The sequence below is a fragment of the Gadus morhua genome, chromosome 7, assembly GCF_902167405.1.
Source record: "Gadus morhua chromosome 7, gadMor3.0, whole genome shotgun sequence".
NCBI classification, from domain to species: Eukaryota; Metazoa; Chordata; class Actinopteri; order Gadiformes; family Gadidae; genus Gadus; species Gadus morhua.
The window spans coordinates 700,432-725,094 of record NC_044054.1 but is presented as its reverse complement, the minus strand read 5'-3'; the positions used below and the strand labels follow the sequence as shown (position 1 = coordinate 725,094).

Sequence of the window (24,663 nt, the reverse complement as noted above, 5' to 3'; positions counted from 1 at the left end):
TATTGCTTTATGTATATATTTATAATCCATTTGCTGTCAGTGTTATGACTTTATTGAAATAAACCATTAATTATTATTCTTGTGGACTTTTTTGCTAAAGAAGAAAAACAAACAAGGGACAAGCATGTACCGTCGAAAGAGAACTTATTTTATTATTCATTCATATACAGTATATATATATGTATATGGTGTGTCCATTATCAGGAATTAATGAGTCGTGAACCATCCTCCGCAAAGTTATATGCTATGTTATATGCTATGTTATATGCTATATGAATAAATATGGCAGTGTGTGTATGCACTTAGTAATTAACGAACAAAACAGAACTATACACACACTAAACAACTATATACACTAACACTGCAAAATAACTATAGACAGTAACACTGCAAAATAACTATATACACAACATAAAAAAAACTATATACAAAAGAACTATATACAACACCATCCCCGGCAAGAGTGCGCATCAGCGCTGGGCTCTACCCTGGTCCCGCTCCTTCTTCCCCCTCAGCCAGTCCTCCACACTCTGACCCGCCGCGACAGAACAGAAGACTTCCCCGCCGTAGCGGGAGTGTCCGGTCTCCCTCCGCCTCGGCTGGCCGCATTTACTGCACTTATGCACCTGTGGCACGCCGGCCCGGTGAGAGAGGGTCGTGCCTGGAGGTGCCTCAGCCCGTCGCTTGGCGCTCAGCCTCCTCGCTTCAACTGTTTTGAGGGCGACAGGCAGCTCAGGGCCGGCGTGCTGTGCGGCGGGCAGGGGTACAGGCAGCTCAGGGCCGGCGTGCTGTGCGGCGGCCAGCGGCGGAGGGAGGACGTGTGGAGCCGGCAATGTCCGAGGGAGCGTCAGGAGGGGGGGGGGGACGGGGAGCACCCACACACACTGCCGGGGCAGTGAGAGGTCCACAAGGAGAGGCTGTGCTGCTCTTAAAGGTCCAGTTGCAGCTGCGGCAGCAGCCGTCGGCAGGAAGGCCGGGTAAGCAGCCGAGGGGGCGGGCGGTCGTGGCGCCAGTAGCCGTCTGTGCACCACTGGCGCCTGCAGAGCGGGCACCGGTGCTGCCACAGCCGGTGCCGCTGCCGGGGCTACCGCCCCCCTCGCTGCCGCTGTCGTCGCCCGGCCTTGAGGCACCGCCGACGTCGCCGTTGCTGCTGCCGCCGGACGATCCACCGCCGCTGCTGAGGCCGGGCCCGGCGCTGTCGCCGCGGCCGCCGCCGGTGGTCGTCCTCCGTCTGCTGCAACGCCTGGAGTCAGCACAGCCCTCTCCTTCTCTCGCTGCGTCCGGGTAAACCTGAGAGCGGGTGGCGACATAGTGTTTTAGTTACAGTTACACCATCGAGAGCGTGTGGTTCAAGCGTGTCACTGCCCAAAGCATCCAACGCACCACAGCGAGAGGGTCCTAGCGTTCAGCTCAAAGAGCTGAACGGGCGCCCGAGCCATCAACCTCTGGTGTCCCAGCACAAGCTCCCGGATGTGGCGGTAACGAAGCAGTGCGCTGTCCCACCGTGTACCCCGGGCGCCGCCTTGCACACGGGTGCCCGTAGGGTACAGGTTGCAGAGCTGGACGCACACTGCTTCTACCAGCCGGCTTGTGCTGGGACTGCTGGCGGGTCCAGAGGTCTGTCCGACCAGGCAGCTGCGGACGAGGGACAAAAACAACGACAGACGTTACGTAAAGCGGCTTGCGTGTACGTCGGGGAAATGTACGACCGAAGCTTAGCCTCCTCACCGTCGCAGGCTCTCCACACCAGGGATACTGGTGCGGCCTGGCTTCGCTGCCATGAATCGACCCCCCCGAGCTGCCCCGTCCGTGTAGCGGGGAGGGTAAACTACTCGGGCCCTGTCGAACGGGGACAGGGCCTCGTAGAGCCCGATGAGCTCGTCTACCCTCCCCTCGGACAGGGCCTGTTCGTGGCGCAGCCCCACTAAGGCCGTGGCCAAGCGGACCACGGCCAGGTACCCCGGCTGGTCGTCTGGTCCTCGGTAGTCCTGCGAACACAAGCGGATACAGAAAACAACAAGTCAGACGGACGCCACAGAGCGCTGCGTTTGATCGAGCCAGTGAGTCGCACCGCTGTCGCACTCACCTCAGCGGTCTGCTGAGGCTCTGGTGAGGACCGGCCGGGGGAGCGGGGCGCGGGCTCGGGGGGATCGGTCGGACGGGATGGCTCGGGCGCGGGTGCGTCAGCTGGTTGCCCTGACCGCGGGTCCGTCCGAGGAGCGGTGAACTCGCCAGGCACGTGGAGTGTGAGGTCCTCCAACTCATGCCGGCCTTCGGCGAGCTCGTCGTCCTCCTCGGTAGGCGGTGGACCCGCGTCCGGAACGTCAGGGTCCAAGCTGACGTCCTGCAGCACTCTGCCCGTCTGGGAGTACAGGTACTCGATGCCGATGAGTTCCCCTGAAGCACAACGGCATCGTCACTCAATCTGGTACAAACATCGTTCTGCGCGGACACGTGTAAGCGTGGTGACGCCGGCTCAAACGTTCTTACCCGTGTACTCCCTGGGCTTGGTGTAGTCCCTGACCAAACTCGAGCCAAGCACCCGTTGGCTGAGCTGGTCAAGGGAGTGCTGCAGGGGGCCACTGTAGGTGCGGAGCAGCGGACGACCCTCCTGTGCCGCGGACGCCGCCCTGTCCTCGTTCCATCTCACCAACCCCTCCAGGAGAAAAGCCTGGAAGTGCCAAGGGTTGGCACTTTCTCCTGAGGAGGAACACAGACGCGTTTAGCGGTTTAGTCAGCACGCACAACGTGAACGACAACGAGGGCGGCGGCAGTGAAAGATAGACACGACGGTGAAACCCGTGGTTTACCTGGAATGAAGCGGTTGAGGTGGAGATGGAACGACTCCAGGGACGTGGAGCCGCGCGCACAACGGTACGTCGGCAGGCTGATCCCCCCCTTGGTCAGCCTGCCTGTCTCCGTGTACAGCTCCACGCCCGGCGGGTCCTGGATGCACTCGAGGTGCCGTCGCTGCTCCGCACGGATTGCCTGGATGCGGTCTCGGTCCAGCAGGGGAATCCCCATGGTGTCTCGCCCGTTGGCACCGCCGAAGGTTTGCAGGAGGTCATCAATCAGCCGCTCGGTCGCCGCAGCTCCACGCGTGCGGCGACGGCAATGGAGAGCCATCTCCCTGCGGCTGACGTGCCTCCACACTCCGGCTTCGGACGAGAAGGTCATCCCCTGCGCCTCTAGCGTCCTCCTCTTGGCGTTGAGCAACCGGGCTGTGTCCTCTGGGTCCCACAGGAAGATACTGGCGGACAGCTGCTGCAGGAAGGGCTTGTAGAGCTGGTGGCTCTCGGTTGTGACACCTGACGCGTAGCGTCGCATCAGGTGCCAAATGTCCAACCGGACCACCAGCTTGTCCCACTCCTGGAACGCAGCAGCTGCCTTGGACCCCCCGTGGGACGAACAGCAGTCCCGGTCGACGTAGAGGACGCGAGGCTGCGCTACCCCAGCGTCCCGGTACCGCCGCATTAACCCCGCGGCCATGGGCAACAGGCCACCCCCCTCGGTGGCCGTGAGCACGGACATTAGCACCTGCCCGTGCTCGTTGCCCACGTTGGTCGCCCAGGCTGCGGTATGGGCGGCGGCACCGGCGAGCTTCCGGGTCACCTGTTTGAAGGCGAGGCGACAGACACAGACACAGACACACACACACACACACACACACACACACACACACACACACACACACACGTCAATAAGGCTGCACGCACGTCGCAAGTCAATAGGGCTGCACGCACGTCGCAAGAGAGTAACGCTCGTGCTCCGACACCACATTCACCTTCTTGGTCGAATCCATCTTCAAGATGGATCCGAAGACTGAGGTGACCCGGGCCTTCACGTCCTCCAGGCGAGACAGGATGTCGTGGCAGTACACCACCAACAGCCAGCCGTACTGCGGCACGTCTGGCGATGGTTTCGGCGGTGGGGTGCACTGGCGCACGACACCCGTCGACGTGAAGGGCTCCATGACGCTGAGGTAGTGTATGGACCGCCGCATCCAGGCCTCTGTGTGTGCCTCACAGAGTTTTTTTTGCAGCTGCGTGGCGCTGTTCCCCCGAGTACGCTCACGCAGCTGGATGATGACCCGCCGGTCGCAGGCAAGCCTACAGGGGAGCGCACGTGTTACAGAAGAGCCACACGCAGACACACCGACAGTTTTCAGACAGCTGCTTACTTGTAGGTGAGGATCGCCGGGAAGAGGGCGCGATGCCCCTCTCCCAGCTGCCTCACGACCTCCTGCGACCAGGCGGCTACCTTCCTCCGACACCGACGGCACTCCAGGTACTCGGTGGCCATCAAGTACCAGCCGTCGATGTCCAAGACCTTCCGGATGGTCTTGTACATCCCACACTTGGTGAGATGTTTCTGGCAGCATGTCGGCCGGGGACCCCACATGTGCAGGGGCGCCCAGAGGAACAACCGACACGCGAAGAAGGCAGCCGCCGAGGCGGGTGGCTGAGTATAGTTCAGCCGGGGCTGGGGGGGGTCCCACCACAGCTTGAGGTCCGTGGTTAGCTTGAGGGACCCCCCGCTGGTCTGCTGGAACAGCGCCCGGCCGATCCACTCCTGCTCTGCCCCGGTGAGGGCTGTCCGCCAGCCCTCAGGCAACCGGGTCTGTGAGGAGGATGAAGACAACACAGACAAACACACCGTGAGGAGGGCGAGTCGCTGCTGCGTACGCAGTCTGACGGTCGTCTCCACCGAGTCGTGTGTCTGTGAGTACGACGGGCGTGTGTCTGTACCTCAGCCCGAGCAGGAGCGGGCGTTGCCGGCTGCTCCACGTCGCCCGTCGTCGTCGTCTTCCTCCTCTTCTTCTTCGGCTCCGGCGCCAGGGTGGCCTCCCCGCACGGCGTCTCCTCCACGGAGACGCCACGAGGCTCCACCCTGGTCTGCGCCGGAGCCCGAGCAGGAAGCCCGACCGTCGGTGGAGCAGCCGCAACTTGTGGTGGTGGTGGTGGTGGTGGTGGTGGTGGTGGTGGTGGTGGTGGTGGTGGTGGTGGGGTGGAGGACGGTGCCGGGGGAGGTGGAGTCGGAGGCGTCACCAGCGGGAGCGGGAGGGCCTGAAGGACCTGTACGCCAGCTTCAGACACGGTCACGCACAACCAAATGGCATCAGCACAATGAGAGTGACGGGGCAACACACGGGCAAGCGAGACTAAGTGAGTCTGAGCATTCATGACGTGCAGCATGCTGTTGATTAGATAAAATGGTTTAGTGCTACAAGGCGACTGTTAGTTACAAGGCGAGGTTTGCTAGACTGGGAGTTTAATCAAATCCACATTACCACCACGTGAGAGAGGACGGCGCGTCTACCACCTACAAAGACGGCTACATCACCTGATAAACCTACCTTTATCCTTCAGGCATCAGCTTTAGCGACCAGCAAATTAAAAAGTTACAGTTAATACAAACATACTGACTCAAGAATAGATATCCAAGGCCAATGTTACAGTGCGACACGTCCGGTGTGGTGCCAGTTACCCATTTCTACATCAGTGACCATCCGGACCAGCTCCTCGTCCGTCACCTCTGTGGTGGGGGGCGGCGGAACCGAGGGGCGCTGGTCTCTGACGGAAGACACCGCTATGGGGGGGGGGGGCAACGGTCAGTAAATCGTATACACTCAACCTCTGTTGTGTGTAACAGAAAGAAAGAGCTACCGACCTGGAGCTGCAGGCCGTGCTGGTGGGCTCATCAGTCTCCTGATCTGGGCCTGCAGCTCCCTGGGGCCCATCGGACGCCCGCGCACAAGGGCCGAGAAATTGGGAGCGGTCGGCTTGCGGGGCGGCAGCACGGTTGAAGCAGCGGCCTGGCTGGTGGTGGTGCTGGGGCCGCTGCTGGTGCTGCTGCTGGCGGGCGGAGGGGGTGTAGCAGCCGCCTCCGCCGACCGCTCCTTGTCTCGGCCCAAGAAGTACTGAATGGCGGCGTCCATGGAGCTCCCAGGCTGCGGTGTCTTCCGTCGTAGCCACTTGACGTATCTGCAAGACAATGATCGAAAATCAAAAAATATAAACATGTCACAGCACCGTCTCCACTGCCCTTCACCACAATATGACTTACTCCTGACGGTCCTTGTCCTTGGATTCGTACAGGTCCTTCAGGGTGTCCTCCTTGAACAGCCCGAAGCCAACAAGCGCCTCGCCCCCCCGCCCGGGCAGAGTGGCGCGAGCCCGGGCCTCCTCCTGCGCCCGGCGGAACTTGAGGTGCTCCGCAAAAGCGGGGTGGGCGCAGGAGTAGCGGGCGAGGCTGTCCTTGTTGGCCATGAGCGGGCTGTCCGAGGCACTAGTCTCCCGCTCCCGCTGGTGACTGTCGACCAGGTGACAGGCGTAGCCCGCGTCGTTCTCCAGGAGCCATCGGAAGGTCTGACCCTGGTACTTCCCCAGCTGGATGCTGTGGCAGCCCAGCACCAGCATGGGGTTCCCAGGGTCACCACCCTCGGAGACGACGCGGGCACGGGCCTCCTTCTCCACCTCCCCCGGCTTCTTGGCCCTGGCGGGAGCCTGGGTCCCGCGTGGCCCCATGGCGGCGGTGAAGGCCGCCGCCGCATCAGAGGCCCGCAGGACCAACTGATGCGACGCGGTAATCCTCAAATTTGCAAAAGACATCTACAATGACAACAAATGACACGACACAGCATTAAACGAGCATTGCATTAAACGTGCATTACAGTTTACTACCTTAAAGTGACTTTTATGTTCATGGATGCTTACAGGAAAGATAACAGAAGGTTTGAAAGGTTGGAATGCTAATCGCCGCGCCACCAGTTTCAATGGGAATCGCGACTCACCGTAATTTCAACATTAATTTTAACATATTTATAATTCGAAATTCGTCCCAGCATTTATACCACATACACACTAGGGTCTATAGCATATAACCGAGTCTTCCTCTAACATTTTAACGCATTTTTCACGATTTACCAGTACTCGTTTTCAAGGCTAACTCCCGCGCAATCCGTTTCAATGGCAATCGCGACTCTCCGTAATTTCAACATTAATTTTAACATATTTATAATTCGAAATTCGTCCCAGCATTTATACCACATACACAATAGGGTCTATAGCATATAACCGAGTCGTCCTCTAACATTTTAACGCATTTTTCACGGTTTACCAGCTCTCGTTTTCAAGGCTAATCGCCACATCCTACCTTATCACCGACTGCAGAGATAATGGCTGACACACGTGGAAGGTTTTCCTTAAGTTCATGCTGATGCGTGTTGCTGATTGGGCGGGGCGCCCCTTTAGCTGAGGTCCCTTAAGTCGATGCGCTGTTGCTGATTGGGCGGGCGAAAGTTGGGGAAAAGTTAAGGGGAAGATTTGTGGCTGCCGATTGGCTGAGAAACAGAGAGCATCGCTGGGCAGATAGCGCAAGGATGACACGCAAATTCGTGAAGCGTTCTATCTTTTAAGTTTTAATTCAAAGTTTTGGAGTTCTAGCCAACTTCCTTCATATAGCTGCCATTGACCCCCCCCCCCCCATGTAAAATCTTGTGAAAATTTGAGCACGTGTGGAGTCAAAAAAGTTCACACAGAAAGTGTCTAGGAGCACGTTTTAGGCCATTTTGAGTCGTTTGCTAATGGGTTAGGGTTAGGTTAAGGGCAACTTACCACTTTTCAAAAACGTTTTTTTGGACCTAGCTCGGGCAAACAGCGGGGCGTGGGAATTCCGAGACCACTCTCGGATAGCTCTAGCCCCAGCGGACTTTTTTGGGTACTGCAATCTTGATTTTAAAAATTTGAAGTGAAGCGATTTAAAGGAACAGCGGAGCGTGGGAATTCTGAATAGTGCCCGTGGTAGCCCTGGGGCCCCTCTACACGCCCTAGTCCCTATTGTGGGCGATATTTTTGAAATTGGCAAATTCCTGTGTTCCATACACCGCACAGCCCCAGGAAATGCTGAAACAATTACAAAATAACCTGCACCTCATACACAGCATAGTACCATGTATTTTAACATTGTTTCGTTTTGAATAAAGCAAAAAACTTACCTTAGAGTAGTCCTCCGTCTTCGTTGGTTCATTTTGGTACGGTAACTATGAAGCAGAAGGGAGGGAATTTGGCGCCCCAAGTGGCAACTTTTTTTAACATTGGAAAACACCTAAAAGCGTTGCCATGGGAACAGGGAGAGGGGCGTGGGAACATGAACCCTATGGGGTGGTAGCTATGGATCAGGGCTACGTCTGTGCCAAGTTCTGGCCACCTGGTGGCTTGGTTTGGTATAGAAAATTGAATTTGAAATGTTCAAATTTGTGCCACTCGGCAAGGGAAAAATTTGTGCCACTCGGCGAGGGAAAAAGGGGTATTAACGATATTTGGTGTGGAAGGTGCTCTAGGCTCCTTAGACAGGTGTGCGAAGTTTTGGAGTTCTAGCTAACTTCCTTCATATAGCTGCCGTTGACCCCCCCCCCCCCCCATGTACAATTTTGTGAAAATCTGACCAAGTGCGGAGTCAAAAAAGTTCACACAGAAAGTGTCTAGGAGCACGTTTTAGGCCATTTTGAGTCGTTTGTTAATGGGTTAGGGTTAGGTTAAGGGCAACTTACCACTTTTCAAAAACGTTTTTTTGGACCTAGCTCGGGCAAACAGCGGGGCGTGGGAATTCCGAGACCACCCTCGGATAGCTCTAGCCCCAGCGGACTTTTTTGGGTACTGCAATCTTGATTTTAAAATACGTAACAATATCATTCTAAACAAATACAAAATGGTCACCAAGGTCAAGGCCACCCTCCCCACACCACACTCTACAAACATTATTCGAGAGCGCCCCCTATTGGACATAAAGTATAACTTAGCAACCGTTAAGTAAATACGATCTCATTCTAAATAAATACAAAACGGTTACCAAGGTCAAGACCCCCCTCCCCACACCACACTCTACAGACAGTATTCGAGAGCGCCACCTATTGGACAAGGATGCAATTCAGGTCTATAAGTAACAAGACAAGAAAATAAAATTCACAATAAGGGCTTTTGGTCTGTCATATTTTGCATATTGTAATGTAATAATAATTATAACATAACAAAGGGTTCTCGTCTTCATTTGCGACGAGAACGGCCGGTCAAAAGCGTTGATTTCACGGGGATTCGATCCGACGCTTTGGGTGTCTCTGTTGTCGTTCGCTGATTGCTGGGTCGTAAAAAAGAAGAAGTTCTTTATCGACGCGACGAGTGAGGTGGGTTTTTTCCTCTTTTCTGTCGGATAAATAAAGAGAAGAACGTTCCTCAGCCACGTTATCTTTTGCGCTATCGGTCCATCGAAGCTTTCTGTTTCTCAGCAACCGCAAATCGCCCAACGTATGAATCGTCTGTTGTAGCTCCACCAGCAGATAGCGTTTGGTGTCTGAGCAGAGGTACATAGCTAACTGAGGATTAGGCAGTATTTGTGTTACTTCGGTATCACATCTACTAAAATTGGAACGATACAGAGAAGATTAGCATGGCCCCTGCGCAAGGATGACACGCAAATTCGTGAAGCGTTCTATCTTTTAAGTTTTAATTCAAAGTTTTGGAGTTCTAGCCAACTTCCTTCATATAGCTGCCATTGACCCCCCCCCCCCCCATGTAAAATCTTGTGAAAATTTGAGCACGTGTGGAGTCAAAAAAGTTCACACAGAAAGTGTCTAGGAGCACGTTTTAGGCCATTTTGAGTCGTTTGCTAATGGGTTAGGGTTAGGTTAAGGGCAACTTACCACTTTTCAAAAACGTTTTTTTGGACCTAGCTCGGGCAAACAGCGGGGCGTGGGAATTCCGAGACCACTCTCGGATAGCTCTAGCCCCAGCGGACTTTTTTGGGTACTGCAATCTTGATTTTAAAAATTTGAAGTGAAGCGATTTAAAGGAACAGCGGAGCGTGGGAATTCTGAATAGTGCCCGTGGTAGCCCTGGGGCCCCTCTACACGCCCTAGTCCCTATTGTGGGCGATATTTTTGAAATTGGCAAATTCCTGTGTTCCATACACCGCACAGCCCCAGGAAATGCTGAAACAATTACAAAATAACCTGCACCTCATACACAGCATAGTACCATGTATTTTAACATTGTTTCGTTTTGAATAAAGCAAAAAACTTACCTTAGAGTAGTCCTCCGTCTTCGTTGGTTCATTTTGGTACGGTAACTATGAAGCAGAAGGGAGGGAATTTGGCGCCCCAAGTGGCAACTTTTTTTAACATTGGAAAACACCTAAAAGCGTTGCCATGGGAACAGGGAGAGGGGCGTGGGAACATGAACCCTATGGGGTGGTAGCTATGGATCAGGGCTACGTCTGTGCCAAGTTCTGGCCACCTGGTGGCTTGGTTTGGTATAGAAAATTGAATTTGAAATGTTCAAATTTGTGCCACTCGGCAAGGGAAAAATTTGTGCCACTCGGCGAGGGAAAAAGGGGTATTAACGATATTTGGTGTGGAAGGTGCTCTAGGCTCCTTAGACAGGTGTGCGAAGTTTTGGAGTTCTAGCTAACTTCCTTCATATAGCTGCCGTTGACCCCCCCCCCCCCCATGTACAATTTTGTGAAAATCTGACCAAGTGCGGAGTCAAAAAAGTTCACACAGAAAGTGTCTAGGAGCACGTTTTAGGCCATTTTGAGTCGTTTGTTAATGGGTTAGGGTTAGGTTAAGGGCAACTTACCACTTTTCAAAAACGTTTTTTTGGACCTAGCTCGGGCAAACAGCGGGGCGTGGGAATTCCGAGACCACCCTCGGATAGCTCTAGCCCCAGCGGACTTTTTTGGGTACTGCAATCTTGATTTTAAAAATTTGAAGTGAAGCGATTTAAAGGAACAGCGGAGCGTTGGAATTCTGAATAGTGCCCGTGGTAGCCCTGGGGCCCCTCTACATGCCCTAGTCCCTAATGTGGGCGATATTTTTGAAATTGGCAAATTCCTGTGTTCCATACACCGCACAACCCCAGGAAATGCTAAAACAATTACAAAATTACCTGCACCTCATACACAGCATAGTACCAGGTATTTTAACATTGTTTAGTTTTGATTAAAGGAAAAAAACTTACCATAGAGTAGTCCTCCGTCTTCGTTGGTTCATTTTCGTACGGTAACTATGAAGCAGAAGGGAGGGAATTGTATCTAACGCGTGTGAGAGAAATACCGTAGAGCTACTTCGAGCCCCAGGCTCTCTGCGGGTCTGGCTATCAGCTCTGCACTCCAATCTCTTTGTCGAGCTTGATAGGGTCAAGTGGGCATGGCCGGTGCGACGTAATAGTTCCTCCCTCCACGCTTGTCTAAAGGTGCTGCCATCTGTGGATGGAGTAGTTATTGCAGCTGATGTGTTCGATCCTGCTTCCTAGTGGCTATGTGAGGGTTGTGCAGCTTGTGTGTTCGATCCTGCTTCCCAGCGGCTATGTGGGCCAGCTTATGTGCTTAAAATACGTAACAATATCATTCTAAACAAATACAAAATGGTCACCAAATACAAAATGGCCGTCATGAGGCAAGATGTAACCCGTGTTACATTGCTTGCAGATGGTGACCGTCCTGGTGTCTGTTACGTATTTTAAGAACATAAGCTGCCTCCACATAGCCTCTAGGAAGCAGATTAAAACACACAAGCTGTATTACCCTCACAGAACCACTAGGAAGCAGGACCAAACATATAAGCCATAAATACTATACACAGCCACAAGGGGAGCAGGACCTTACTGAAGGCTGCAATAGCTGCCTTTAATTAAATAATTATATTCAAGGAGCAAGGGGCCAGAAGTGTGTTTTTTATGGGACTGTAGATAGAAGGTATCCACTCCCGTCTAGATCTAATGTTTGTACCGTGTTGGAGACATATTACATGTGCTGAGTAGTTCTTCAAGGAAAGGGTTCAAATCCGGGATAGCTTTTAAGAGAGTTTATTGTTAAAGTAGGCATGTTTCGGCATGGTAAGTGACTATTGAACGAAAGTCTAGGAATCGTGTCGAACACGTGTGAGAGATAATAACTCTGGCTACTACGGGACATGGGCAGAGGCCCATGTCCCCTCGCGGGTGTCGCTGAAAATCTCTAAAGCTCTTCGCCTCGTGTGCACAAGTAGAGTCCGTCAAGTGGGCGTGGCCGGGGCGAAGTAAAGGCTTTTGCTTCTTCATATTGTTACGTATTTTAGGAACACAAGCTGTATTTCCCTCACTTAACCAATAGGGGGTAGGACCAAACATATAAGCCGTAAATACTATACATAGCCACAAGGGAAAGCAGGACATTACTGAAGGCTGAAATAGATACTTTAGCCACAGAGGGCAGCACCACAGACCAGGCGAGGAAAACCGAGGATTACGTCACACCGGTTCCTCTCCAAGTCTTCCGGTCCTCGCTGAGTCCATAAGAAGCCTCCAGCTCGTGGAGGCAGATCAGAACTCTCTCGGCAGCGACTAGACATAGGTGGGTTTATGCCTGTGATCAGCTAGGAGAATACGCTCGCACGTGCTTAGAACACATTTTCAATCTCTCTTTACTTCAGAGCATCAGTTTACCATACCGAAAATACTTTATACAAATAAAGTCTCTTTAAAGCTATTCCTTTGGATTCGACCCCTCTTTCCCTGAAGAACATTGCAATATATATATAAAGGTGCTATCTGTGGCTGGAGCAGCCTCCAATAAGGTCTTGCTCCCCTTGTGGCTATGTATAGTATTTACGGCTTATATGTTTGGTCCTGCTTCATTGGGTCTATGTGTGGGTAGCTTAGATTCTTAAAATACGTAACAATCCCTCCTTGGTCATCTCAGATGACCATACAATAATATTTTAAATCATAAACACCATTTACCACACCGAAAACATAATCAAAGTAGGAAAAATCATCAACACCATCAACCGTGTGGGAGAAACTCTACCGAATAGAGAAAAACCACTACGCGTTCCCGATAATACTGAAACGGTTTTCACATTGTGGGTCTCATTGGAAATTCAGGTCATTATTTAACAATACAACAATGAACATATATCTTGTTATCATACAATCATATGGTCAAACAGCACTCAAACAAAAGTATCCATAGAAATCCTGAGCTAACACTTTTGGTTATGTGCTACAAGGTCATACAATTTTCAACATGTGCAAAAGTAAAGTAAAAATTGGTAGTCATAATACAATTTTAAAAATTCTAAATGATTCATAGGCTAGCATGGATATGGGTGGTTCAGGTGATCTTCGTGTATTGCATGTGGGTGGTTTTGGGCGTTGTTATTATCGTAGCCATTGTTTCTTCTGTCGCCGTCGGGCCTGTAATTCATGAACCCAAGACTCGTCCCTCCTTGTCAAGGGCTCAGCTCACAAAGAGGTTTTTTTTACATCATGGGAGCTTCCAAACAGGTTCTCCATCGTCGTCGTGTCAGCAACAGGTGGCCTGTAAACAACCGTCTCAAAGAAGATCAACAGTACCATTATCAATGCAGCGATACAGAAATAAAGGGTTGCACTCGCAACCAAACAATACTATATAATAACAAACAACTCGTCTTGGTGGTTCAATAATTAATTATTCAAATAAATCCGGGATATTGATTATCTTATATACAGGCGCTTCTACTAGAATAGTATAGGTGTTGACTATTCTACATATTACAGCTGGATAGGGTCGGGCCCCTCAGGTGATGTCTCGTCCACTTTCACCGGATCATATCTGATCCCCATGTAAGCCTGAATGGCACTTGGCGCTTCTGTAGCGCCCACTGCTGTGGTGATCAGCCGATGCAGTAGCCCTCGTGCGCAGGGAATACAACGGCAGCCGGCTACAATTAACACGGTTACTGCCATTATTCCCGCGACGGGCACTGACTGGATCATGCCTTTCCACCTCCCAAACATATTCTCCATCCATCCTGTCAAAGGGTCATAATGCCGGAGTTCTCTGCCTATTCGAACCTGAGGGATTGTAATCGTGCCAGTGCCCTGGCCACCAACACATCCGGAGCTGTGTTATTGGGGATAAAAGTACAACATGTTGTGACTATCACATGTTGTGACTTCGATTTGGAAGTCGAAAGTCGGAATTGGGAAGGTTCCAACTTCCAAATCGACATATGTTCAATGGTGATACTTCCAAATCCCAACTTCCAAATCTACATATGTTCAATGGTGACACTGACAAATTCCATCTTCCAACTTCCAAATCGACACATGTTCAATGGTGACACTGACAAAAATTCCAAATTGGGCAGTGTAAGGTCTGGCTGAATCTGGGTGACACTGACAAATTCCAACTTCCAACTTCCAAATCCACACATGTTCAATGGTCATACTTCCAACTTCCAAATCGACACATGTTCAATGGTGACACCAATTCCAAATTGGGCAGTGTAAGTTCTGGCTGAATCTGGGTGACACTGACAAACTCACCGTTGAACATACAGGTGCTGGTCAAATTATTAGAATATCATGAAAAAGTTGATTTATTTCAGTAATTATATTCAGAACGTGAAACTTACATATTATATCAATTCATTACACACAGAGTGATATATTTGAAATGTTTATTTCTTTTAATTTGGATGATTAGTACTGACAATTACTGAAAATCCCAAATTCAGTATCTCAGAAAATTAGAATATTAGTTACGACTAGTACAAAAAATGATTTTTTAGAAATGTGGGCCAACTGAAAAGTATGAACATGGAAAGTTTCAGCATGTATGGCAATCAATACTTAGTTGCAGCTCCTTTTGCCTGAATTGCTGCAGCAATACGGCGTGGCATGGAGTCGACCAGTCTGTTGCACTCCTCAGGTGTTATGAGAGCCCAGGTTGCTTTAATAGTGGCCTTCAGCTCTTCAGCATTGTTGGGTCTGGCATCTCGCATCTTCCGCTTCACAATACCCCATAGGTTTTCTATGGGGTTAAGGTCAGGTGAGTTTGCAGGCCAATCAAGAAGAGGGATACCATGGTCCTTAAACCAGGTACTGGTAGATTTGGCACTGTGTGCAGGTGCCAAGTCATGTTGGAAAATGAAATCGTCACCTCCATAAAGTTGGTCCGCGGCAGGCAGCATAAAGTGTTCTAAAACTTCCTGGTAGACTGCTGCATTGACCCTGGACCTCAGGAAACACAGTGGACCAACAGCAGCAGATGACATGGCACCCCAGACCATTACTGACTGTGGAAATTTTACACTGGACTTCAGGCAACGTGGATTCTGTGCCTCTCCTGTCTTCCTCCAGACTCTGGGACCTTGTCTTGAGCCCAGGCGAGACGCTTTTGACGTTGTCTCTTATTCAAGAGTGGCTTTACATGAGGAATGCGACAGCTGAAGCCCATATCTTGCATACATCGGTGTGTGGTGCTTCTTGAAGCACTGACTCCAGCTACAGTCCACTCTTTGTGGATCTCCCCCACATCTTTGAATCGGTTTTGTTTGACAATCCTCTCCAGGGCGCGTTTATCCCTCTTGCTTGTACACTCTTTTCTACCACATCTTTTTCTTCCCTTCGCCTCTCTATTAATGTGCTTGGACACAGAGCTCTGGGAACATCCAACCTCTTTGGCAATGACCTTTTGTGTCTTGCCCTCCTTAAGTCAGCAGTCTTCCCCATGATTGTGTGTCATACAGAATCAAAACGAGAGACCATTTAAAGGCTTTTCCAGGTGTTTTGAGTTAGTTAGCTAATTAGAGTGTGGCACCAGGTGTCTTCAATATCTGACCTTTTCACCATATTCTAATTTTCTGAGATGTTGAATTTAGGGTTTTCATTGGTTGTCAGCTATAATCATCTTCTTTTTGGCAAAAAACACTTATAATGTATCAGTCTGTTTGGAATGAATGTATACATTCTACAGGTTTGACTTTCTAAATGGAATTAATGAAATAAATCAACTTTTTCATGATATTCTAATAATATGACCAGCACCTGTATATATAGATTCCCGAGCAGGCACCTTGCTCCCTTCTTCATCCACTCGACGGGCTTCCATCAAGTCTTCAGGGCTTGGTGGTTGCGCACTGGCTTTCAAATCAGGAGTGGCCTTGTTGGTGTCCATATTGCGATGTTCGGCCGTGATCTTCGTTCTCTGGGTTAGGGTTAGGTACGGACACAAGGCTTTCTTTGTGTTATGGGCATTTATAGATCCAAGTGTGACCGGCTGAATCTGCGTTGTGTTTGCCTGCAGTCAAAGTGTTCATTTTGTTTTGCTAAATCCAGATTTTTTTTTCAGTCATGATCTTTTGTAATTGGCTGCAAAGATAGGGCACACAACATAGGCTTGGGTGCCTTCTTGGGGGCTCTTCTTGGCCGCTTCCTTCTTGTAATAACAGTAATAACAGGTTTTGCAGTCATATAGATATTCAGAGCTCTGAGAGAAGATGGGAAACATAATCCAACAGGAAAAGGCTTGCTTAACAAAGCATGGAAAATGAGATTTACCTGTCGAAAGAACAAAACTGCCTCGTCACATAGCTAGAATAACTACTGTATTAAGGAACAGCCTATAAAATAAAAATACACAAGGATGCACAGAAAACATGTACCTTTAAATTGCACTGATAAAACTATTTTCCATCAACTTAATAAGAAGAGTGAGGTTACAAATTGTAATTACATTTGACAAAGTACTCATTCTTAACAGACAATTCAATTAAACTTTGAGTAAAGTCACCCTAGACCCCTGAATCAAATTTGTTACCATCGTCCCCCGTAACCAACATTGGTATTCATGCAGGTATTCATTCCTGCCATATTTGAATGGCAGGAATGAATACCTGCCATTCGAATAGCCTATTCACCCCTCTTATACAGGAGCCTAGAGCTGAAGACTATCGTCGTCGTTACCATCGTCCCCCGTAACCAACAGTTAAGAGGCACCAAGGAATGAATACCTGCCATTCAAATTGCCTATTCCTCCAATGCCTCCCAATGCTTCCTCTTGATTCACCAATCTGATTCAAAACTAGAACAAACCAAACTCCCATAAGATATTCAAGTAATTTCAAATAACACAATAGGGGATTATCACGCTTCCTGGTTCCGGTGGCGGGATTTGTCTTCGTTGTGCATGAACACTTCCGGCGCACTTCCACCATGGCTGAAACAAAAGCGAGATGTCACTGCTCTCTGTTCCACTTTGTACATCTAACAAACAACACCAACCCTACTTAAGTTTTCATGGATTCCCGACTGAAATGAGTCCAAGGAAGAAGTGGATTCAAGCGGTTCGCCGGGATGAAGGGCCAAACTTTAAAATAAAACAAGGTAGCATGTTTGTTTGTAGCCGGCACTTTAGTGAATCAGACTACAAACGCTACAGCTAGCAACCAACCGGGGTCACACCAAGTGACTGAAAATCGGGTCTTTACCCTCCCGTTTCCAGTGGAACAACTGGGAACTGCCAAGAAGGGGGTCTGTTTATAAAAGAGCATCAACTCGCTTAGGCCATGACGTTCACCCATCCCTTCCTCTGGAGCAACCGCTGCCCTGTGAATAAGAGCCGATGGAGGAGATCTCAGCTTCGGTGGTGATGACAGAACATGATTTCGGTTCTGCTCCTAAACCAGGTTTGTCAGTGTTTGTTAGTGTTCTGAAATATTGGCTTACTATTACCCCATACTGTTCTTAAACCACCTACCTGACAGGATGTACTACCTATGGTTTAATCACAGAATGGGCTATTAGTAGGTTATACCGAGGAGGTAGGTCAACTTTTCAGAACTCAGGCACAACATGTTTAGTCTTATTAATGTCCCAGCATTTGACCAAACCACAATGTGAAAAGCTTCATCACAAGTACAAATGTTGCATTTTATATCTTACTTAATTAATTGTAAAGGTGAATATTGAGCTATAAAAAGCAAAATTGAAAAGCAATATTGAGCTACAAAAAGCAATTTCTTTAGAGGTCCAAACTGCTTCCAATATGCAAGTCACAGCCAAAATCTGGGTTAGATGTTTTAATTTCATCTCATACAGGTGCACTGGATGCTGCTGCTGTAAACATACAGCAATTGGAAGAAACAGTCAAGGCGCTGATGAGAGCTGTCACAGCTGAAAGTGCATTTTCACAGATTCTGTGTCTCAGACGCGGACATCCTTTTTTACACCAGATTCACGTCAAGAGATGTTTTTTGTGACTTCTGGGAGGTTATTCAACCATCTGCCTCCATGTTGGTTTATTGGTCGAAAGCTCAGAAAATAAACAAACATTTGAACCCATTTCTCCCAGTCCAACGTGTAGACTGCAACTGGTTGAGTTTTTTCTCTTCTGCTGCCGGGTTGCTGCAGGCCTGCAAGAGAAGGTGCTGGCTGACATGTTTCAGGTCAGTGTGTCCACTGTATCCCATGTTGTTATACCGTGGGCCAACTACCGTTACCTGCTCCTTGGCTCCCTCCCCATCTGGATGAGTAAACTGCAAGTCAAGAACACCATGCCAAGATAATTTGTGCAGTACAGTCCAGATGTTCGGGTAATCATCGACTGCACCAAGGTGCAGTCGATGATTACCCGAACATCATCTTACAAGAACACAACAACCTTTAAGGCCTTGATTGGGATTGCCCCTTGTAGTGCTGTGACTTTTGTGTCAAGTCTCTTTACCGGCTCCATCTCCGACCCAGAGCTGACTGAACGAAGTGGACTGCTGGATTTACTGGAGCCAGGAGATGGCTGCATGGCAGACAAGGGTTTCACCATCGAGAAGCCACTAGCTGATCGTGGGGCAACGCTGATTATACCACCCTTCAAGATGACAGGTAGGCATGAAAGGAATGAACATTTCAAATTAAAACTTTGACCCAAATGTGACCATTAAGATATGCAGACAAATGTTTAAGATGGACTGAAGCACTCACAATAATATTACTAATTAATTTATCTCTAACCACTGCGCAGTTCACTGAAGAGGATGCTCTGAAAACACAAGCAATCGCTCGACTTCGAATCCTCGTAGAAAGAGCAATAGGCAGAGTCAAGGAATACCGCATCTGGGAACGCACTGTCCTTTCACCTTGTCTGCGACAGTCAATCAGCTGTGGACCGTCTGCTGTGTGATGACCAACTTCCAGGGACCACTTGATTTAAAAGGCTACATCCCTGTTGAATAGTGTTTCTACTCAAACATGTACCTATAAATATTAAATATAATATATAAATATTAAAACGAGAGGCACTGAACATTTGGAGTGGTCCCTTCATTTTTTCCGGAGCTGTAATTTTGTACACTGAAAACATTGTATATATTGAATGACATGTAATGTAATTGAATGAGAAGTCTTTCATCTATAATCAATTTTAAAGTCCAGTCAGTCCATCCTGAAAGTATTCAAAATAAGGTTAATATATAATGTAGTAAATGATGTACTCAGAAAAAGAGAATGAATTAAATCCTTTTATTCTTTCAGTTCCTTTATTCATTCAGTTCATTTCACATTCATTTCACTTTCTGCTGAAGATACACATTCATATATGTACCAAAGAAGTACCAGTCTACCTTATTTTTCATCTCTTATCCTTTCATCCCTCCAGACTGAGCTGACGCCAAACCGACGTTAGCATAAGCCAACCTACCTAGCGTAAGCTAGCTAGCAGACACTCGCATTAGTAGTCGTTATATTTCTCGAAAAATAAACAATCCCTTGTCCAGTTTGGAGCGGGCTGTTATGGAGTGTTGTTCGGTAAGTCTGTGAACTTCAGAAAACGTGACTTTGGGTACATTTACCAGGGATGTCGTGAAAGTGAACTGCCGGTCCTCCATCATCAGTTCGCCAGAGTGATGAGTGGTTCACCGGATGTCACAGTGCACAATGAACACCGAATGCGGAAGTACTACGTATCAGCGTGATAATCCCCTATAACTTAGACCTCACCCGCAGAGGGAGTGAAAAAATAACGCCAGACCCAGAGCTTTACAGTGTCAATATACACGTTACAAAATGAGACCCATTCTACTGACTCAGTGGGACAGATTGCACCATCCGGAGATTTCACATCAAAGATGTGAGGATGAGAATGTGCTGCTAATGGCTGCGGCTGCCCACTGTGAACCTTGCACGTAGTAAGTTGGTGTGACAGTGATGAGTTTGTTTTGTAGTTCTGGCTTGGACACTGCACAGTGTCGAACAGCTCACGAGAGATGTACTCCTCCGGCACCTGATAGGTTAGGGTTAGGTAAATTAAAATATCTCATGGATCTCCCCACGTCATCCGACGACTTCGCAGTTAGGATAGAGGTCCAAGGCAAGGCACTGGCCGGCGCATGTTATTCTTGGTCTTAATGTCCTCGTGTACTTTGACCCGTTCTTTCGAATGAAGTAGTTTTCGTTTCCAGTTTGGATTTTTTTCAGGTTGGTACGTTATTCATATTGTAGTTCGGTTCTTTAATGTTGGCATTTGTTTTTGGTTTTATTCAATGTTTTTGTGCAAAAGATTTTACTTTTTCTTTTAAAGTTTGGTTTATATTATTTTGAAAAATCTCTTCAAGAACTGCAGGACATGTCATCAGTTGTGGTCCCCGGGATCATAGTGTTTCGGCCGTTATCACAAGACACTCTCACCCGAGGGTGGCCCCCCCGAGGTCAATCAACTCTCGGGAATGTCCCACAACCCATCAAGAACTATTTCCTTTTATAGGGTTTCTATGGTTGGTTTAGCTGTATAGTTGTTTAAGTAATTGTCATTATTACCGTTTTGTTGTTTACTGTTCTTTGTTTTTTGGTGTTAAGATGGGATAGATTTTTCGTTAGTGCTCCTCGGTTGGTTTTAAGATAGGGTAGATTTCTCCTCGTTCGGTTGGTGTTAAAATGGGATAGATTTTTCCTTAGTGCTCCTCGGTTGGTTTTAGGATAGGATAGATTTCTCCTTGTCCGTTTGGTGTTAAGATTGGATAGTTTTTTCCTTAGTGCTCCTCGGTTAGTTTTAAGATAGGATAGATTTCTCGTTGTTTTCGGTTGGTGTTAAGATGGGAAAGATTTTTCCTTAGTGCTCCTCGGTTAGTTTTAAGATAGGATAGATTTCTCGTTGTTCGGTTGGTGTTAAGATGGGATAGATTTTTCGTTCGTGCTCCTCAGTTAGTTTTAAGATAGGATAGATTTCTCGTTGTTCGTTTGGTGTTAAGATGGGAAAGATTTTCTCGTTAGTGCTCCACATTTGGTGCCTCATAAGGCTAAAGATTAAGGTTAGGGGTCGGGATAGCCACTCGGGTTAAGGTTAGGGAATAAGGCTAAAGGTTAAGGTTAGGATTTAGATAAGTGGTAGGGATAGCCACTCGGGTTAAGGTTAGGGAATAAGGCTAAAGGTTAAGGTTAGGATTTAGATAAGTGGTAGGGATAGCCACTTGGGTTAAGGTTAGGGTATAAGGCTAAAGGTTAAGGTTAGGATTTAGATAAGTGGTGGGGATAGCCACTCGGGTTAAGGTTAAGGAATAAGGCTTAAGGTTAAAGTCCCATTATGCAACTTTTTTAGCCAAAATTACATTAAGTATGCAGGTTGAGAGTTATGCTGATGGTTCTGCATCGATTTCTGGGTCGATTGGTGGGTGTGTCATTTTCCCATGTCGCCTCTACAGTGAAAAAGCGCATATGCAACTTGATCTGCTCGGACCGGGACATTCCGGATGTGACGCAGCGGAAGTATCCTCGAAAATGTAGTCAGATTGTAGTTTCGAAAATGCTTTACGGCACAGACACACACCCAAACATGGCACCGGCTAGATATAAACAGCCAGTTGCGAGGCAATTGTTGCATTCATCATGGATCAATCGACTGATAAGGGACCCAAGAGGCGACTGTCGGTGGAACAAAAGAAGAATGGACCAGAAAATAGATCAGACACGAGTGAAAGGGGAACTATGCAACTTTTTTGGCCTGATTTACCTTAATATAACAGGCTAGGAGTCATTGCGATGGTTCCATTATACATTTTTGTTCGATTGTTCGTTGTTTCGACTCCCCCTTGCGCATCTTGGCGGAGAAAAGGAATATGATTCTGCCGGCGACCCGCCGCCCACTCTCGCGGGAGTCTCGGGTCTCGCGAAGTAACGAATTGCTTTACGGCACAGACCCCCAAACACGGAACCGGCTCGATATAAACACAAGTAACTAAGGGATTGTTACATTCATCATAGATCAGCCGACTAAAAAGAGACAGAGAAACCCAATGTCGGAGGAACAGAAGAGAAAAGGGAGACTGACCGACAGAGAGGCCAGACACGAGTAAACGTTGGGCAAGCTTTTCAGGAATAGCGTGAACTGAAAGAAAAAGAAGACTGCAAATCAGACTCCGATTTGGCCGTGTTGCTTTTGAAATTGAAAGTACCCTTGGGTGAACTTTGTCCTCGTGGTATACTTGATGTTGATAGTCTCTGTACAAATGTGTTTGCTCAACCATTTTGTTGTGAGCCCTGTAAAAATTGTTTTCTCGACCGTTTTGTTGTGAGCCCTGTATGTTTCTAGCTTGCTTGTTGGTTGCAACCATATAAACACCTTTGTTTCCATTGCTGTTCGTCTGTCTCGTCCCCCAGATACAGACTGAATCCCCGAATCCAGGTTCTTGTTTATTTAGATTATTATGTTGGCCAACACTCTCACACTGATTGTTCTGTTCAACATAAGATAAAACAATTATAATCTAGGATATAAATTCTCCCCGTCAACTATAAAAAAGGATGGCTTTATGTTTATTGCAATACAAATACACAATTTTAAAAATGCATAACCTTGCCTACACTCTATGAACATCTACTTCGGACATGGCTCCACGCATTCGCCGGCTTCTTTGAAAACAAATGCACATGGCTCGCGTAGAAGTGCATGGGGAAGGGTCGTCAACGAGTTGTTACGACAGTTTTGTAAAATATCTACTACGAAGCTGAAGGGGGCGCTGTGTAGAGAAATGTGCGTGCCAAAACAAAGAAAACAGCGAAGAAATTCCCGAAGTTGCATAGTGGGCCTTTAAGGTAAGGATTTAGATAAGTGGTAGGGATAGCCACTCGGGTTAAGGTTAGGGAATAAGGCTAAGGGTTAGGATTTAGATTTAGATAAGTGGTAGGGATAAAGTCTAAAGAAAATAGTTCCATACACTGCATAACCCCAGGAAATGGTAAAACAATTACAAAATAACCTGCACCTCATACATAGCATAGCATCAGGTAATTTAATATTGTTTAGTTTTAAATAAAGCAAGAAAAACTTGCCCCAGATTTGTCCTTTGCCTTCGTTGGTCATTTTGGTATGATAACTATGAAGTCGAAGGGAGGGAATAGTATCTAACGTGTGTGAGAGAAATATAGTAGAGATGCAGGCTCTCTGCGGGTCTGGCTATGTGTTCTGCCCTCCAATCTCGACTTTTATAGGGTCAAGTGGGCGTGGCCAACGTGACGTAATGGTTCCTCCCTCCTCGCCTGTTTAATGGTGTTTGATCCCGCTTCCTAGTGGCTATGTGAGGGTTATGCAATTTGTGTGTTCGATTTTTAATTTAAGTCTTTTATTGTACATGGTTAAAATAAATCAATAAAATAATACAAACAAAAACAATTGAGCAGTAAAAAACGAAAGAAATAAATTAAAAACAAACAAATGGGATCCTCAGGATCCTAAGCAACAATTACATAGCTCAAATAACATAGTTCATGTTCAAAAGGGATAGGAAGAAGTTAAAAAAAAACTTTTCTGGTCCTACCCCCTCTTATTTTTTATAATTGTTTTCCAAAAAATAAATCTTCAATATGAATCAGTAAGTGTCTATTATGTTTAGCTCGTGGGTTAAACAAATCAAAACTTTTCGACAAGACAATATCAAAATAAAATAATGGAACAGATGAACGAAAACCATCAAATTGAAAACAGCATAACAGAAATTCACTGCTCCAGCTCATAACAATTCAATGTTTTTCTTCTGAAGAGTTTTTGAAATTTTGATATAGTTGTACATTTTTTCAGCTCATCATTGCAGTTGTTCCACAGACTTACAGCCTTTGTCGTTATACAGTGCAGTTTTGTATTGGTTCTTATAGATGGTTTGTTGAATATACATGTTCCTCTTAAATTGTATTTGCTCTCTCTCAGTTGGAACAACTCCTGGATGCCATGAGGCAATTGATGATTATTTGCTTTAAACATTATTTGAATAGTTTTGTAGTCAATCAAATCTAGAAATGTAAGTGTTTTTAGTTGAACAAATAATGGATTTGTTGGTTCTCTGTAAGCGGTTTTATGTATAATTCGTATAGCTCTTTTTTGAAGGATGAAGATCGGGTGTATATTTGTTTTGTATGTGTTCCCCCATATCTCCACACAGTAGGTCATGTAAGGAAGTATGAAGGAGCAGTACAATGTATACAGGGAGGTTTTATTCAGTAGGTATTTGGTTTTATTGAGTATTGCTATTGATTTAGATATTTTAGCTTTAATATAATTAATGTGTGGTTTCCAACTTAATTTGTTGTCAATTAATACTCCCAGAAACTTTATTTCAGATACTCTTTCTAGTTCTATGCCATTTATCATGAGTTTCTTTTCTGTGTTGGTTGGTCTATTCCCAAAAATTATACATTTAGTTTTACTTAGATTCAATGTGAGTTTATTTTCATCAAACCAGATCTTCATACTGTTCAATTCCTTTTCCACAGTATCCAGAAGTTTTTCGAAGTTATCTCCACAGCAGAGTAAATTTGTGTCATCAGCAAAAAGAAAAGTGTTGACAGTTTTTGATACTTCACATATATTATTGATGTAAAGATT

The 24,663-nt window shown here is 47.4% G+C and overlaps 1 protein-coding gene, 1 long non-coding RNA gene and 1 other non-coding gene across 3 annotated transcripts; 2 read left to right on the top strand and 1 right to left on the bottom strand.

The window, feature by feature from the left end:
- Positions 1 to 139: 139 nt before the first annotated feature.
- On the bottom strand, positions 140 to 4,935 carry LOC115546597 (uncharacterized). The gene is made up of 8 exons (XM_030360205.1): positions 4,181 to 4,935; positions 3,785 to 4,109; positions 2,811 to 3,612; positions 2,491 to 2,700; positions 2,087 to 2,397; positions 1,729 to 1,988; positions 1,384 to 1,635; positions 140 to 1,290 (listed from the first exon to the last, which is right to left on the bottom strand). Exons 1-8 carry the CDS (start codon positions 4,399 to 4,401, stop codon positions 471 to 473), a joined length of 3,201 nt encoding a protein of 1,066 aa, XP_030216065.1. The 5' UTR covers positions 4,402 to 4,935; the 3' UTR covers positions 140 to 470.
- Positions 4,936 to 9,390: 4,455 nt separating this feature from the next.
- LOC115548095 (U6 spliceosomal RNA) lies at positions 9,391 to 9,496 on the top strand. Its single transcript, XR_003977524.1, has one exon. It is a non-coding gene; the product is annotated as a U6 spliceosomal RNA (small nuclear RNA).
- Positions 9,497 to 17,304: 7,808 nt separating this feature from the next.
- Positions 17,305 to 18,839, top strand: LOC115546602 (uncharacterized). The gene is made up of 4 exons (XR_003977246.1): positions 17,305 to 17,488; positions 17,901 to 18,247; positions 18,546 to 18,680; positions 18,820 to 18,839. It is a non-coding gene; the product is annotated as an uncharacterized LOC115546602 (long non-coding RNA).
- Positions 18,840 to 24,663: the final 5,824 nt, after the last annotated feature.

Excerpts from the sequence above, each read along its gene's own strand:
- LOC115546597 (XM_030360205.1), bottom strand. The coding sequence starts at position 4,401 with ATGTGGGGTCCCCGGCCGACATGCTGCCAGAAACATCTCACCAAGTGT. Across the intron at positions 4,110-4,180 it reads CCGGCGATCCTCACCTACAA|GCTTGCCTGCGACCGGCGGG; the intron begins GTAAGCAGCTGT and ends GCTCCCCTGTAG. Across the intron at positions 1,636-1,728 it reads GGTGTGGAGAGCCTGCGACG|CTGCCTGGTCGGACAGACCT; the intron begins GTGAGGAGGCTA and ends CCTCGTCCGCAG.